The sequence below is a fragment of the Bubalus kerabau genome, chromosome 2 (genome assembly GCF_029407905.1).
Source record: "Bubalus kerabau isolate K-KA32 ecotype Philippines breed swamp buffalo chromosome 2, PCC_UOA_SB_1v2, whole genome shotgun sequence".
Taxonomy (NCBI): Eukaryota; Metazoa; Chordata; class Mammalia; order Artiodactyla; family Bovidae; genus Bubalus; species Bubalus kerabau.
This window is the reverse complement of record NC_073625.1, coordinates 163,034,331-163,051,228: the sequence shown is the minus strand read 5'-3', so window position 1 is coordinate 163,051,228 and position 16,898 is coordinate 163,034,331. Positions and strand designations below refer to the sequence as shown.

General features: G+C 40.0%; 2 protein-coding genes across 8 annotated transcripts in view; one reads left to right on the top strand and one right to left on the bottom strand.

Annotated features, from left to right (window-relative positions):
- MED12L (mediator complex subunit 12L) overlaps nt 1-16,898 on the top strand; it is a 362,611-nt gene that overhangs the window by 206,283 nt on the left and 139,430 nt on the right. The gene's annotated exons all lie outside the window — the stretch shown is intronic.
- On the bottom strand, nt 12,943-16,209 carry GPR87 (G protein-coupled receptor 87). Its single transcript, XM_055566876.1, has 2 exons — nt 16,184-16,209; nt 12,943-14,017 (listed from the first exon to the last, which is right to left on the bottom strand). Exons 1-2 carry the CDS (start codon nt 16,207-16,209, stop codon nt 12,943-12,945), a joined length of 1,101 nt encoding a protein of 366 aa, XP_055422851.1.

Here is a 16,898-nt window from a genome sequence, read left to right as displayed (position 1 = left end):
GGACATGATTGAACAACTAACACTTTCACAGAGAGAGATGGCAGGCATTTAAGTGGTGCAGGTGATGATGAATGGTCAAGTCAGTGGTTAAAGGCTGTACTTGCCTTGGAATTAGGGAAGATGAAAACTTAAGTATCCAGGAAAAACTTGGTGAGTTATCTGGTTATCTTGTCTTCTCAAGATTGCATATCTCAAGACAGAGTATCTGTGCTAGTGGAACTTTTGGTTGTAGGAGCTTGTTGCCAGTGGGGCAAGGGCTCTTATGTTTTTTTATTTTTATTTATTTATTTTAAAATACTTATTTGTTTGCCTGTACTGGGTCTTAGTTGCAGCATGTGAACTCTTTATTTACAGCATGTGGGATCTAGTTCCCTGACCAGGGATTGAACTCGGGGCCTCCTGCATTGAGAACTCAGAGTCTTAGCCACTGGATCACCAGGGAAGTCCCTTGTGGTTTCTCAGTAACTGTTTGAGAGACTTTTAAGAAAAACCTGAACCTGCCACCTGTTTTTCCCTGTGTTTCTGGTTTGCCCTTCTTGGCCTCCACTCACTTGGGAACTCTGAAGCAGTTCTGACTCTTTTAGGTCATTGTTCGTATACTTGACTAGCCCTCAGTACGACCTGGGGAGCTTTATATGTGGATTCTAAGACCCTACTTTAGTAAACCAGTCACAATCCATGTTTTTGGCTCAGGACTGTTACTTTCAAAAACATCTGGGTAAGTCAGAAATATGGCCTGGGGGTGAGCATCCTGGCCTTGCTGTTTTGGAGCCTCTGATCTCACAACATTTGGAGAAACTTTTATCCTCCAGCCAGATGTTTTGCTTCCTGCTTTGTTTAGCTGACTCCAGCCACCTGGCCCTTATCAGTTACTGTTGTAGGTTTGGACACTATGTAGACTTGTGCCCTGAGAGCAGAAATTGTGATGATCAGAGGGCTAGGAGGGTGGTATTAGTGAAAGGAGAGAATTGTAGAGAGACCTAGAGAGAGAGAATAGAGCTAGAGGATACAGAGATCAGGTAAAACCCAAAGAGGAAAAGCAAGAATATCATCAGGGGCTCATGTAGCAAAACCAGTGATGTCTGACTTCTTCTAGGCCCTTAAGTTTCTATTTCAGCTTGTCTTCTCTTATCACTCCTTTTCTGCATTGGTTGTCAGTGAATGACATAAATCTATTCTTACACGTCTATCGTTACTCCTTTGTAGCAGAAAAGTTTTAGGAGTGGAGTCTTCCTTTATTTATGCACCTCACGTTGTGTGTTGGTCAGATTTTGAAAGCTGGCCTCAGGTGTCCCAGAGTGTAGAGCTTGTGGAAACCTGGGCATATTTGTGACTCAGAGGTATTGCAATGCAGGATGTAAAGTCCACCCTGCATTACCATTTTGTATTTCCTTGAGATTTTTGCTGGTCTTGTAAACATTTTTCCCTATTAGAATTGGAAATAATGTATCTTATTATTGTTTGCAAAAATATTTTATCCCAACAAACTATTGATCATATTTTGTGTATTTAAAAGATAGTATTTGTTATAATGATTAACAACACAAATAACTTGGCTTTATTCAACACTGGACACCAGGTTCAATATAAAATAAAATAATAAATGATGATGGAAATAGTAATAGTATAATGGATAGAGGACATATTTCCTTCTTCCAGGATTCTAAAGAAAAAAAGATAAAAAGATAACAGAATCGGTGTTCTGTTCTGGTTTTGTCTCTGATTTTTTTTTTTTTTTCGATGCTTTGTTTTATGCTGAGTAGTTCTATGTTCCCTCAACTTATTCCCATTTCACTCTGTGGAACTCTTAAGATTAAAATACCATGGGACTTCATCTGCATTAATCTCAAAACCCTCCACATACCCCCAGTATGATTGCCACCCCCTAGCCCACGCCCCATGCTCACATGCACTCACACATTTCCTTTCCCTAGCATCATTTCCAGGTTGGACTCTGCCTCGTCAGTACTAAGACTGGTTATATATAAACATCCCTTGTGTATTTGTCCTTCAAATAGAGTGAGTCTAATACATGGAAACCTCCAGTGTCTGTTATTGTTTCCAGTCAGTTTCCATCCAGCCTGTCAACAACTGCCATAAAAGTTGGTTTACTTATTTCTATAAATGTCTTAGTTTGTTCCTTGCCCCCAAATCGTTTTTTGAAATAAGTACAAAAACAACTTTATTGTTATGACCTTATCCCCAAATTTTTCCCCATTGGCTTTGTTGGACAGCTTGCCACACCAGAACATTTTGCTATTTCTCACTTACTGTCTTGGTACTTTCTCACATTAGCCCTATATAATTATGTTTTTTATTTCTCCCTATGACTTTGTAGTATCCCATAATTTATGTAGTCATTATATGAAGATTTTCGATGAACCTATTTTAACTGCAGGAGCTATTTACTGGGTTATATCATTTTTTAAAAAGTTAAAAAGGCTTTTCCGGCAAGTGATGTATTATGCTGTGTGTTTGTATTGGGGGGAATCATGGTTGCAACAGGATTCTACCCGACATTGAGAAATACACTGGGATAAGAATACAGAGAATTTTAGTACAAGACCCATTAGAAACACTATAGGAAACTATAGAGAAATTAAAAGGAAATGAGTTTAAGGAGTTCCCTGGGGGTCCAGTGGTTAGGATTTGGTATTTTCATTGTTGGGGTCAGGTTCAATCCTGGTCCGGGAACTAAGATCCTGCAAGCCTCACGGTGTGGCCAGAAAAGGGGAAGTGAGTTGGAAAGTTGCCATCTTAAAGGATCTGTGAAGGAGCTGGTATCTCAAGTGGTTCTTGCTAGATGTCTCTTTGATGTCTAGACTCAGTCTAGAAAGTCCTTCAGGATAAAGAGAATGGTATAACCAAACTCACCAACTGGGGAAGGAAAGTCAGCAGAGGCGGGTGGGATAGAGTGTGAGCATTTTGATCATCATGCTGAGGTGTTCATAATTCATGATACTGTGACATTTTTGAGCTTTTTGGTAAAAATAATTGAAATTGAAGATGTGCTTTAAAAACTAATCTGGTAGAAAAACATGGAATGCAGGCATGCCTTTTTGTGTTTCCCTCTGTGAAAGCATTAAATCCCGCCAAAGTCAGTGCATTGATTTAGGGTAGTGGAAGAGGGTAGCAGGATTTATGTCTTTAAGACATAATTACCCACTATTTTGTAAAACAATGCTTGCTTTCTTCTTTATTTTTTTTGTAAAGACTCTTAAAATGAGCAACAGGCACAGGAATTCATTGGCAGTTGTGTTCTCCTCTTTATGCGAAAGTTGTAATTGGAGACACAAATGTCTGTTACAATATCTCCCCCTACTGGAAGATTGGCAGAAGCGACAGTTTACAAAAAGAACTGATGTGAGCAATATTTATGTTTTGTAGACTAACAAAAACCTCACTTTGAAATAGGCACTAATATTGAGCCATGAGCTGAATGCCTAGTCTCAGTTAGTTGAATTACTCAAAAATTTTTTCTTTGTTGCTAATAATAGATATAACCTTAAGAATCAGAAGGAATGAATTTCAGTCCGTGATATTAGCAAAGAGTCAAAATTGAGAACTCACTGTCACAAAAATAAAATCTTAGTGCATATATTTCCTCCTGTAGGTATAGTTTTTTGAGAAGATGGCCATGAAGCAGAAGAGGCTATTTTCCTTTATCCCTCTGAGCCTCCAAAATAATATCCTTTCTCATTTCATTCTGCTTCCATTTGCTCTTAAGACTCACCTGTCACTAACTCTAGGCATGTCTCTGCTATCTTGCCATTGTTCATATTCTTCCTATGTCGCCTTTTTTTTTTTTTAATATCCATCCCAGCCAGAATGGGCAATGGCAATCTTTGTTGGCCTATTTTGGTCTCCCCAGTGCCCACTCTTGTAGTAGGCACTCAGAATGTTTGTTGAGTGAATGTGTATTATCCAAATGGGAAAGAGGCAGGGAATGTCCCCCAGCTGTTGTATCTGGTCCTGTGGGTAAAGATAAATGAGATGGACTTCCTGGGCTTCCCAGGTGGCTCATTGGTAAAGAACCCACCTGCAATACAAGAGACGCAAGAATAGTGGGTTCAATCCCTGGGTTGGGAAGGTCCCCTGGAGAAAGAAATGGCAACCCATTCCAGTATTCTGGCCTGGGAAATTGCATGGACAGAGGAGCCTGGCGGGCTACAGTGCATGGGGGTCGCAGAGAGTCTGACATGACTGAGTGTCTGAGCACAGCACAGGATGAGTCCCTTGGAGGAGCAGTCTCCAACCTTTACGGCACCAGGGACTAGTTTTGTGAAAGAAAATTTTCCCATGATTGGGAATCAGGGGTGGTTTTGGGATGATTCAGTGTCATGACATTTATTGTACACTTTATTTATTACTATTATACCTCTGATCACCAGACATTAGATCCCAGAGTTTGGGGACTCCTGCTAGAGGATAGTACACTGTTTATAAGACGATTTATTTGCTTAGCTCTCTGCTCAGCTTTTTAGTAAATCATTTGAACAAGTTGGGAAAATGAGTCTTCAGAAGCCACTGAGAGAATCTTCAGTCAGAAGGAGACTTAACGAATGTAAATACTTCATTTTGATTATGTTGAGGAAAATAATAAAGAACCTGTAAGAGGAATGGAAAAGAGTTTTATTTGAGCCAAACTGAGGAATAAAGCCTGGGGCACAGCCTCTCAGATAACTCTGAGGAATTGCTCCAAAGAACATGGTTTTCAGTGCAGTTTGATGTCAGAACAAAGAACATAAAACAAGCCAGGGATGCATTCCTTCAAGGTTTCAAAAAAAAAAAAGAAAAAATCAGCACATACACAGTGAATCAGTATGGACTTGGCACCTGGGAAGAGAGTCTTATCATCAACAGAACACCAGCATTGGTGTCCCAGGAAGAGAGGCATTTACTCTTTATTTTTGAAATGGACATTCTTTACTCCTGGTCAGCATGCTCTTTCTTTAATAATCAAACAGATGTCCAGTGTATATTTGACAGGCCACCAGCAGGCTGTTCTGCTAGCACAAAACTCAAGTCAACTCATATATAAGCCAGAAGACTTTCCCATGCCTCCATGTGTGAACATTTATCAGCTAGATAAATTTTCCCAGTGGTGTTTTGATAAACCGATGTCACCTGTTCAGCTGTGATGTGTGGGAGGAGAAGGTGCTCTCAAGTTTAGGGGAAGGTTTTGTGGTGCGGAGACTTCAGGGAACTTGTCTGAGGTTAAATTGAATGCAGGGTTTTTTTGTTTGTTTGTTTTTCCTGTTTATTTTTTTACCCAACGAGTAAGCCATACCTGAAATTTGTAGACTCAGTCGTCTTCTTTGTCTAGCAAGCTGCTATTAGCCAAGCACACTTGTATATACCTCTGGTTTGTGTGAGTGTCGTGTGGTCATCTTTGGCAATTTAGTTTCATTGGCGGTGTGACTGAGAAATTTTTCTGTGGTTTTAGGCCATTCATGCTGTAGAGAGCTACATATCTGTTTAGTTAACGTTTGGAGCACAGCAGTGAATTGTGGGCTGTTTTTCACAGACTAGTTGGTGTCACTAGAATGAAGACTCAACGGGGCCAAGTTTCTGTGTCTGTTCCTTGAATGAGCTGTTCGGGGACCAGCTGTGTGTGTTGCCCTTGTCTGATTCCCAGGGAGAGCACAGACAGGTTGAATGAGGATGTGTGGTTCCACTTGTGTGACTTCATCATGACCAGCAGGCTCAATGGGTTCCCATGTTCTGTTTCTTCTGGAGCCTGGCATACTTCTTGTAGGGGGCGATTATCTAACCCTAGTTGTATAATAGTTCCCTGACACCATTACCCTTAGTGGCCCAATATCCTGACCACTTTGTTATCCCACCAGTTTGTTTAGTTGTCTCTGCAGAGGCCTGTGCCTTGGAAGGGTGAATGCTACAGCCTCCTTTTCTAAAATCCTGTTGAAGTCACACCAGTCATAAATTTTGTACTTAGTTGTTAACAGTGTGACAGATTCGTGATGGTTTTGTTGCAGAGGACAGAGAAAATTTAAATTAAAATTTCAATTATATATGCTTGCCAAGGCAAAAGTACTAAATTTGGTGAGCAGGGTTCTTTCTTTTGGTATTAAACAAAGCCATTCGCAATGAGCACTGACCTAGAAACCATTATCCACACTCCCAGGAAACCTCCATTAGAGATTTTTGTTGAATAGTTGTGAATCCAGCATCCAGGGGTTCATAGTTTGTGCTAGTAAACTGGACAGAAGAGACTTCATGGTGGGGCTTCAACTTGATGAAATGGCTGGGTTTCTTGATCTCTTTATCCTTGTCCTAAACCGCTTGTTTAACTGGGTAACGCAATCGTCACAGACATGAATTTTCAGATGTGCTGTGAGCATAGGGGCCATATGTCCAGGTTTGTTTACACTGTCTCAGTTTACACCTGTGCCAGCTCAGTAATTGACACTTCCACACTCAAAAGTAGCCAGGTTTTGATCATGAATTATATGCTCATCTGAATTGTTGTTTAGTGACTAAGTCATGTCCGACTCTTTGCAACCATATGGACTGTAGCCTGCCAGGCTTCTCTGTCTATGGGGGATTTTCCAGGCAAAATACTGGAGTGGGTTGCCATTTCCTTCCCCGGGGGATCTTCCTGACCTAGGGATTGAGCCCGTGTCTCCTGCATTGTCAGGTGGATTCTTTACTGCTGAGCCACCAAGGAAGCCCCCTGGTCTGAATTATGAGGGAGTAAAATGACCAAATATGTGTGATTGTTGGACTCAATGTTCTCTTAATAGTATAATCTTTCAGGTTTAGTAAAGGAATTATTGAGACTTTGCTTAAGAGTGCTGCTTAGCTTCATTCCCGACCTTATTTGCAGTGGCTTGTGTTTGTATTCCTAGCATTAGGCAACGTAAATCATTTGCAAGGCTCTTGGTCGTATCAGTAACACCTTAAGGCATGTGTTTCACTTCATTATTGAGACTGATTGAAAGCAGAGCTTCTGGAGCCAGATGGCCTAAGTCTGGATCCCAGCAATAGCCTTTCTGACCTGTGTCCCTGAGGACGTTAAGGTAATGCCAGTGCTTCCTTGGAGTTTGTCAAGGGCATAAAGGTAGTCAGGTCAGGAGCTCAAAATGATGCCTGCTTTGTAGGGAATGCCAATAAAAGTTAGCTATTTTTATTTCATTAGAAAATAGCTGTGTAGTGTTAGAAGTTCTAGAAAGGAGTATGTGAGGGCCTAGGCCAGAATGGAAAACTTGAGGCTCCTAGCAGAAGTGCTGGCAGTTTAAAATCAGGGTGAGGTTGGTTCATTTTCTCCTCTCAGCTGGACACACAGTGGGAGGTGGGGCCAAGGTTTTTTGCTGTGCTCACAGGTCCTTGCTGGTCCGTGAGCTCACACAGCCGCCTTCAGCCTGAGCTAGGCCTGACACGGGGCTATGCTGGGTGGAGGCCTAGCTAGTCCCCCATGTATGAGGGCAGACTCGCAGGACTGGGTGCAGGGCTGCTAGTGGGGGAAGGAAAGAAGAGCCATTGGATGACTCTGAATTTCCATTCAGGTGCCTGGGTGATGGTGTTAATCAAATCCAAGGGTACGGAGCCTCCTTGGATACCGTAGAGAAAGTGATGCAGTCCTCATTTTTATGGTCCCACACTACCATACAAAGTGAGGTATGCATGTATAGATAGATGATATTATCACTGTACTAAAAATACGTTGAACTTCCCTAGTGGCTCAGATGGTAAAGAATCTGCCTGCAATGTAGGACAGAGACCTGGGTTTGATCCTGGGTCGGGGAGATCCCCTGGAGAAGGGAATGGTAGCTCATTCCAGTATTCCTGCCTAGAGAACCCCTTGGACAAAGAAACCTGGCAGGCTACAGTCCACAGGGGTCGCAAAGAGTTGGACAAAGCTGGTGACTAACACTACTGCTTGTGCTCATTTGTGCTCAGACTCTCAGTCGTGTCCAACTCTGTGTGACCCCGTGTACCATAGCCCGCCAGGCTCCTCTGTCCATGGAATTCTCCAGGCAAGAATACTGGAGTGGGTTGCCATGCTCCCCTCCAGTGGATCTTCCTGACCCAAGGATCGAACCCATGTCTCATTTCTCCTGCGCTGGCAGGCAGGTTCTTTAACCACTGGTGCCATCTGGGAAGCCCTAACGCTACTACTACTAAAAATACGTTGAAGCGTATCTCACAGAAAGAGTACATTGGGTTCAGTGGAGTTGAGAAGTTCTGATCTAGGTGATTCCAAATTTTTATCACATAAGTGTTTGGCCCAGTATTCATCTCCTTATACATTCATTTTTTCCGTTGTGTTTAATGTTGGCATTTCTCTAGCTGCATAAAATAGCACATAAAAATCTAAAGATACAGTTGATATGGCATTTTGAAAAAACACAGAATTTATTTTTGGTAATTGAAAGATGGCTTCACTGTTACTGAAGGTATTTTGTGGGATAGTAGTAACAATCTTAAGAATGGGAAGTGATTTTTAAGGTGTATTTTTGTGTGTGCTCAGTCGCTTCAGTTGTGTCTAACTCTTTGCTACTGAGCCATGGACTGTGGCCTTCCAGGCTCCTCTGTCCATGGGATTCTCTAGGCGAGAACTCTGGAGTGGGTTGCCAGTTCCTTCTTTAGGGGATCTTCCTAACCCAGAGATTAAACCTGAGTCTCGTATGTCTCCTGCTTTGGCAGGCGGGTTCTCTACCACTAGCACCACCTGGAAGCTATCAGAGGTTAGGGAGCTGAGTTATCTTTGGTATACTAAATCTCTTAGCCCTAGTTATAAGTACTGTGTGTTTATATCTGTGTCCAGGTAAACGTGTCTAGAGTCTTGTTGGAAAGTCTTGCTTGTAACATTTAAACCTAGACTTAGAAGCTTTGGCCAATCTGGTCGACTATTCTGGATTCTTGTTGATAAGTTAGGATGATCTAATCTGATGTGTGGCTTGTTTCTGAGAGCTGCTGCAATCCACAGATTTCTCTGGCATTATTCAAAGAGAAGCTGGCCACTTTATTAAGAATACTTGCCTAAGAAGATGTTTGAAAGAAAGGAATTTCTGATTTAATTCCATATCTTGAGTTTCCAAATGAGGCAAGGAAAGGCTAGGTGATCTAATAGCTACATTACACCATTTTCTTAAATCATTTTAGATGAGTTTTAAAACTCATTATTGTAGCTTATAAGAAAAATGTAAGAATATTCAAAATAAAAGTTGCCATTTGAATCTCATACATTTTTGATAAGTTTTAAACATTTTAACACAGACAGTCTTAGTCTAATTCTAATAAATGATTTTTTAAACAGTAAATTATATTTAAATAAATTTTTTTGTATGTCAAGAAGCATAGTCAATATTTGTTCCCGTTTCCCTGTGAAATCTATGTATATGTCAGCCTTTTTATTTTATTTTTTTAAGACACATCTGTAACTTATCTGGAGAAGGAAATGGCAACCCACTGCTGTCTTCTTACCTGGGAAATCCCGTGGACAGAGGAGCCTGACGGGCTACAGTCCGTGGGGTTGCAAAAGAGTTGGATAAGACTTAGCAATTAAACAACATAATTCCTTATAGGTCTTATTTTTTGTCAAACATTTCCATATTTATCTAGGCAGCTCCAGGACTGTTGTGCCCTTCCCCGTGCGGCACACCCCGCTCCCCACCCACCCCACACACTGCTTTTTGTTAGCACTAAAGATGACTGACTGAGGGAAGACTAGAGGGAAGGCCTAGCCCATGGTAATGTGTAGTCACAAGCAGTAAATAGGATTGGAGTCGTTTTCAGTTGTTTCATAAATTTTACCACTAGATGGTGATAGAGGGCTGGGGCGGGTGCTGCTGCTGCTGCTGCTGCTAAGTCGCTTCAGTCGTGTCCGACCCTGTGCGACCCCATAGACGGCCGCCAACCAGGCTTCCCGTCCCTGGGATTCTCCAGGCAAGAACACTGGAGTGGGTTGTCATTTCCTTGTCCAATGCAGAGCGTAGCTAATTCAGCATCTACCAGATGTTTATGTTTAAATTTGAAAATGTTTGATCTTAATGCTTTTATAATTCACTTAGACATATCCGAAGATTATTGTAAATATCGTCTTAGTCATAATGTTTTTTCTTTTAAACATAGCATGTGCCTAGTATTTATTGATTTGATAAGCTGTTTTCTTGTGGTGTTCTGTTTGAGAGAGAATCTCTATTTACGAGATTTAAGTGATCCTCAAGCTTTATTTTGCCCTTGTTTTTTTACTTTATTTTTTTCTTGTATATCACATTTCTCCACAGTGATCATAAAATTTATGTTTGAGATTGTACTGTGTATTCACAATTTTGGCTTAGGTATTTAGTCTGAACTTACGCATTTTCCAAATTATCATTCCCTTGAAACTTTAGTTGAGAAACAAAATACTGATATACTATTTGGAAATGAGAATAAAATGGTATGAATGGTATAATGAATATAACAGAGTTAGTAATATATGCACACCAAAAGATTTTCTGCAAGGTAAGTTTCTCTGCATGTAATTTTTATGAATATTAGAAAAATTTATTTTTGAAATTATCTGAATATATTTCTCATTTGCATAAAATAAAAATAGCTATGTTAAAATTGCTGCCTTAAGTGGGTCCTTAAAATACTGAATATAATCCAAAAGTTCCATGTAAGAAATTTTAGATTTCAAATTTAAAATTGTTTCCAAATTTTCAATTAATTAAAAACCAATCAAATAGAATTTTTGCATTCTTTAATGTTAGTGCAGCAGTTTATATTAACGTATGACACCAACACAATATTTTAAGTTATTCCTGTGGATATTATGTTAGTCATGTGACTGATTCATTCTTGGTTGTGACCACAGTGTGAGTATTTGTGTAAAATAAAAGCAGTATGATTTTGATGCTTTTGTAAATGGCTTTAAGAAAATGGAGATAATACTTCCAAATTTTTTCCCTAAGTCAATGTTTTAAGCTATACCATTGATTTAATAATGTAATTTCAGAGAATAAAACCACTATATTAAATGTACCCATTTACTCTACAGCAGTACAATTTTAGAAACATTAAAATGGGATTGAAATATTTTAAGGACCTCTTAGAATGGAGGCCTGAATTTTAGAGAATTAAATGCAGTGTGGGGTTAGCTTTGCTAAGTTTCAGAACACCAAATGGAATCATTTGATGAAGGTGATAGGTTCTTAGTTTTTAGGCATGTTCTAAGATGAGCATGCCTTTAACAGAACAGACACACACACACAAGGACCATTTGTGAGCTGTGATGTAAGACAAGTAGAGGAAGGAGAGTCTAGGACACGCTGTACTGAGGGTTTTCCCAGCTGCAGCATTGCTCTTCCTTTTTATATAGGGCAGCTGTAACTCAGCCTGGGTGTTATGAGGAGAATGGAGAAAGGAATTAGCCTTTCAAACTGTCTTCTTAAATACCTGGTGTAAAGCATGGCTATCTTAACCTAGCTAATGAACAAAACCAGCAGCAGGTGGTGGTAGCTAGGCACATGTCCAAGAGAGATGTGTATTAATTTATGTACTGTAGATCCCCTGGAATTTATGGAATTGGAATCTGGATGGAGAAATAGATACTCTGATAAAGGTCCTTAGACCTTTAGGTAGACAGTTCTTTTAACCTCTTTGCTTCTATCCCTTCTGTTAAACCTGACTCACCTGTTAGTCCTCTTTTCTGTTCTTGAACCTAACCTTGGTAGTCACTGTTAGGCTGAGTTATTCTTGGGACCTGCTTCCTTCTTTTTTGGTCACTTTAGCTTTTCAGAATTTTGCAGATCGTTTGTACGAGTCTAAATAAAATGAAGCCTTGTACTGTGTTATACATGTACATCTGCTTTGTCTTCATTAACCATAATGATACCTTTTCATCAGCAAATATGCCTTCACTCCTGGTCTTTTAATGCTCCTCTGGCTCCTTGTCCCATGTTAGGAACCTAGACAATGGTCAGGCAGCTGAAGGCTTTGAAAAAGCATGAAGGTTCAAAGGTTTATATTGAAGAAAGAGAAATTATTCTAAGATTTTAAGTTACCCTTAATCTTTTTGACTTGATGTATTGAGGTCTACAACTGAAGGTTTAAAGCGAATGATATTCCTATTAGAGATGGGATATAATTTAAAACTATAGTTTTTATAAAATAAAGATTATTAAATGGCTTTTAAATAAACTGTAAGTACTTGACTATTAATGCAGCTTTCATCTTCTGTTCTCTGCCCCTAGCACATAAGAATTCAAATGCAGCATAGGGGTATAATAATGGCACTGTAAGTTCAGTGTTTTATCAAAATCAACTTGTCTTAATACTCAGTCATACTTTTTTCTTCTCTGAAATAACCTAAGTTTAAAATCAGTTAAGTGACTTCAGTCTTTTCAAGTGTTTTGCTTAAAAAAATACAGTTGAACCTCCTTACCTACTCCTGCACTGTGCATGTTTTTCTAATGTGCATTAACATAAACATAGACAAGGGACTATGGCTAATGTTGTGGGCAGGTCGTAGATACAATGACAGAGAAAGCTAGCAATCCGTGTTTACTCAGTTACATCTGCAACAAATGAGCTGTGTTGAAAACAGCATTTTCTTTCCCAGATCTTAAGGATCAAGGTCGAACAGAGTTCTCTCTACTTCCTGTCCTCTCAAAAGTGGCTTCAGAGCATCAGCCCTTCCTGGAAGATGACTGCAGAGTGCTGGCATAGCTGTGGCCTTTGCCGCCCCTGAAATCTGCTCCTTAAACTTTGAGTCATGATCCCCGCTGCTCAGCCATATGCCATCTCGTCAATTTCACTTTCTTCCTTATGCCTTAATGTTTTCCTCATTTCCAAATTATACCCCAAATTCATAACATTTCAGTTCTCTTTTCATCCACATTTGATGGGCTCAAGCAAGGATAATGAAAATACACATTTATTTACACTTTGTACATGCTGACAAACAAGAGTGGGCCTGGTGACCTTGAATTCCTACACGTCAGTATAATCATAGTATATGCGGACCTCGGATCTTCTAACACTCTGTAGTGATCGGATGCTTTCGCTCCTTGTTCTGATGTTTGATTTTTTGAATAGCCTTCTTGAAAATGAGCGACACATGAAAAAGTAAATGATTGGGTCCAGGCACACGTTGCACGCAGACAAGAAAAGTGTCATTTCTTTGCAGTAATACAGGATTTTGTGTGCCGACTCATCTAAAAGTCTGTCCAAGTGACTGAAAGTAAAGGGAATCCTACACAAGTGATAGGGTAGAAAACAGGTGAAGAACACAGCCACAACCACTCTAATGCTCTGGTTGTGTTTTCGCTTTCGGCTTGACTGGCTTATGAATTGCCTGCTGGATTTGTGAATGTACCTGGAAATGGCAATGTAACACCCGATCAGTATCACCAGCACAACCACGAACAAGCAGCTGTTGACGTAAGTGATGGCATTATGCCATTTCACTCCCAAAGGACTCTTAAGTTTCGTGCACTCATGAATATTTTCCCTAGTTGGTTGGACATTGGTTAGAATGATGTTTGGCAAGGACAGGACAGCCATGAGCACCCAAACACAGACAGATAAAACCTTTGTAAAGGTTATGCTGTACATGCGAGAGTCGCCAAATGGCTTTACCACCTTCAGGTAGCGATCAATGCTTATCAGCCCAAGAAACACAATGGAAGTATACATGTTGGCGTAAAATAAAACCGAAGAGTATCTGCAGAGGATAAACTTGAAGTACCAAGGTCCAAGTCCTGCATCATGGACTATTCGAAATGGAAACGTCAGTGTCATTATGAGGTCGGCAACCACTATGTTTTTGAGATAAAATATGAAGCTGGTTTTATTCCTAATGTGAAAGAAGATCCATACTGCTAGACCATTCAGCAAGATGCTTGCCACGAATATAACGAGGTAAAGCCCAGGCAAGACGATAGTGTCAAATTCGTTGTGAACGGTGGTGTTCTTTCCGGGTCCATCGCTTGTGTTACTTGGGGTGTGATTCCCTGGGCCATGCAGCTCATTATCTGTAGGAGAAGTGGGAAGTGGGGAGAGGTCACTTCATGTTTCGCATGCACGCCCTACTCAAGCCAGGCTTTCTTACAGGCTAAACTACTGATGTTTCGGGCTAGTTAAAAAACGTCTTTAGTAATTTAGAGAGTCTATTTTGTGCACTGTTAATATTTTGAGTGGCTAAAGAATTGGTGGTCTCACACAACAAGGTCCTAGTACAGAGAGCAACCCTCAGTATCCTGTAATAAACATAATGGAAAAGAATATGAAAAAGAATATGTATTTTGTTTTGCTGTACACCAGAATCACTTTGCTGTATACAAGGAACTAATACAACATTGTGAATCAGCTGTAGTTCAATAAAGAGACAAACACACAAAACCCATTAAAAAATATTAGTGACCTCACCCCTGAATCCCACTTCTCTCACCAAGTCCTTTGAGTAAAATGTGAATTTCTGGTTGGTTGTGCTAATCATTTGAATGAAAATAAATATACCAGTGAAAATGATCTTGACTCAATTTTTAGTTCAGTTTTGATATAATTACAAATTGAATAAACTGGGGAGCAGCAAATTAAAATTTCATACAACAGAAGGGTAGCACATGGTTATTTTAGTGCAGTCTTTGGCAGGCTCTTTGAAATATCTTTTTCTCTCTCTCTCAGTTTTAAGCTATTTGAAATGCGAAAGAGTAAAACTAGCAGGTCATTTTTTTTGGGGGGCGGTAATACTTAAAAAAGTTTAGGGAGCATTGTTAGGAAGAAAGACAGAAAGGGACAATTGTCATTAGTATTTAAATTCATTATCAAGGAGGAAAATTTTTAAAAATAATTGCAGCCTGGTACCTACTTTTATTTATAAACTAGATTATACCTATTATGCTAAGAATATGAAAATTTTAAACCTTTTGCTATTTTGAAATCTTGAGTTCATGAGCCTTACCATTGTATCACATAATCAGTAAAACAGTTTATGAACATTGGGTTTGCGTGACAGCCATGAGAAGGGGCCTCTCAGATCTCCGGCTGCAGGGAAAGTAATTGATGGGCAGCTCTAGCTCAGTGCTCTGAACCCAGCGCTGTTTTCCTGCTGATGCCGCACTTGCATGGATCACTCCTAACCAATAACTGAGCACAGTAGGAAGACAAGCCTGCTCCTGGGGCAGTAGGGGTTCCTCTGATGATGACTTTGGCTGGAGCACTTTTCATCAGTCTGGTCAAAACTTCCTTCCAACTACACAGAAATATGAATCTTCCTATTTGCTCCCTGTGCTCTTCTCTCCTCCACAGGAGTTGGACCTGCATAGCTGTCTGCAATCCCTCAGGGCATTCCCCCTATAAATCTCCTGGGCATATGGTTACTTTTATCTGCTGCTGCCTTTTTTTTTTTTGAAAACTGAAACTGTTTACAAGTGCACTTTTGGGTTGTGACTTTACAAGAAAAGTCATTTCTGAATTTTCACGTCTCACTAATAACGTTTACTATAATGATAATTACACTTTGGAATGATTTTGTTTTAGGGCTAACAGCATGATTTTAGCCCTCAGTTCCCTACATGACAGGCAGCATAGTATGTACTTTGTTTTCCTTCTTTGAAGAAGTGAACCAAGGAAGAGAGTTTGCATGATTTTTAATCCAAAAACACGTTCTTAAATTGCTGCCTGAAATTTTAAGTGTATAGGCTCTTCCGAAGTAACCTGGTCCTCTGTTTAATTCTTTCCCTTTTATTCTCTGCTAGAAGTGTTTTTAAAAACTGGTTTCCCTGGCTTAAATATCCTTAAACAGGCTGGTAATTTATACCTGGACTAGCCTGTTATGATGAGACCCACAGTATTTATAAGTTTAAAATGCCTGATTCAGCTGCCATTTGTATCACGGTTGCCAGTTTCAAATATTTTCTTAAACAGTATTGTTCAAGCCAATTTTGACTTAATGAAGTGTCTCCGTCTTGGCTGCTTCTGTACCACCAGATGCATATCAGCATCTATAACCTTAGAAGCTTCTTAAGATATGCAGTTTTACCTGGGTTAAGGTACCTGCTTGAATTAATTTCTTCAATTAAACTATTAGCAGTCCCTTTCATCTAACCCAGAATAGACACCTAAAGGAAGTATGGAGAGGACAAATAACTTTTAATTAGGATGAGTGGTCCAACTGAGGCACCCCACCGAAAAGGGGCAGCTACACCATCTCCTGAAACACTGGCTATACCTTGTAACAATGATTTTCAAAGCCATGGTGAGTGCAAATAGAATGGATCACTGGCCACAGATCCCTACGGCGTGTTTAGTCTCTCAGTCCTATGCAGCTCTTTAGAGTGTCGCTCGCCAGGCTCCTCAGTCCATGGGATTCTCTAGGCAAGAATACTGGAGTGGGTTACCATTCCCTTCTCCAGGGGATCTTCCTGACCTAGGGATTGAACCGGAGTCTCCTGTGTCTCCTGCATTGCAGGCAGATTCTTTACCCGCTGAGCCATCGGGGAAGCCCAGCGTACATAGTAGGCGTGGAGTATTTCAAATCTTAGTGTTAGCTCCCTGGATCTGCTATGCCTGTCCATTGTGGGATAGAAGGATCCCCTACTTGTCTGTGTTGATTAGGAATTTTGTGTCCATTATATACTTTAAAGTTTTAATTGTATGAACAAGCACTCTTATTAAATAATGATTTACTGATCAGTTATGGTTATTATTAAAGTTAGTCTTAAATCAGAATGTCAGAAATAGTCCTGATGTGTACTCTGAGTCATAAATAATACCAAGGCCAACTGACCTCTTTTCACAGTGATGATTGAACTGTTTTGTAGCTTTGAGAGTGTCTGCCAATCCTGTCACCTCACAGTATTTGCATCCTTAGTTTATGTATGAGATTAACATTTTGGAATACAGGACTTCTTACTTCAGTGGAATAGGCTTGGGTTTGGTTATTA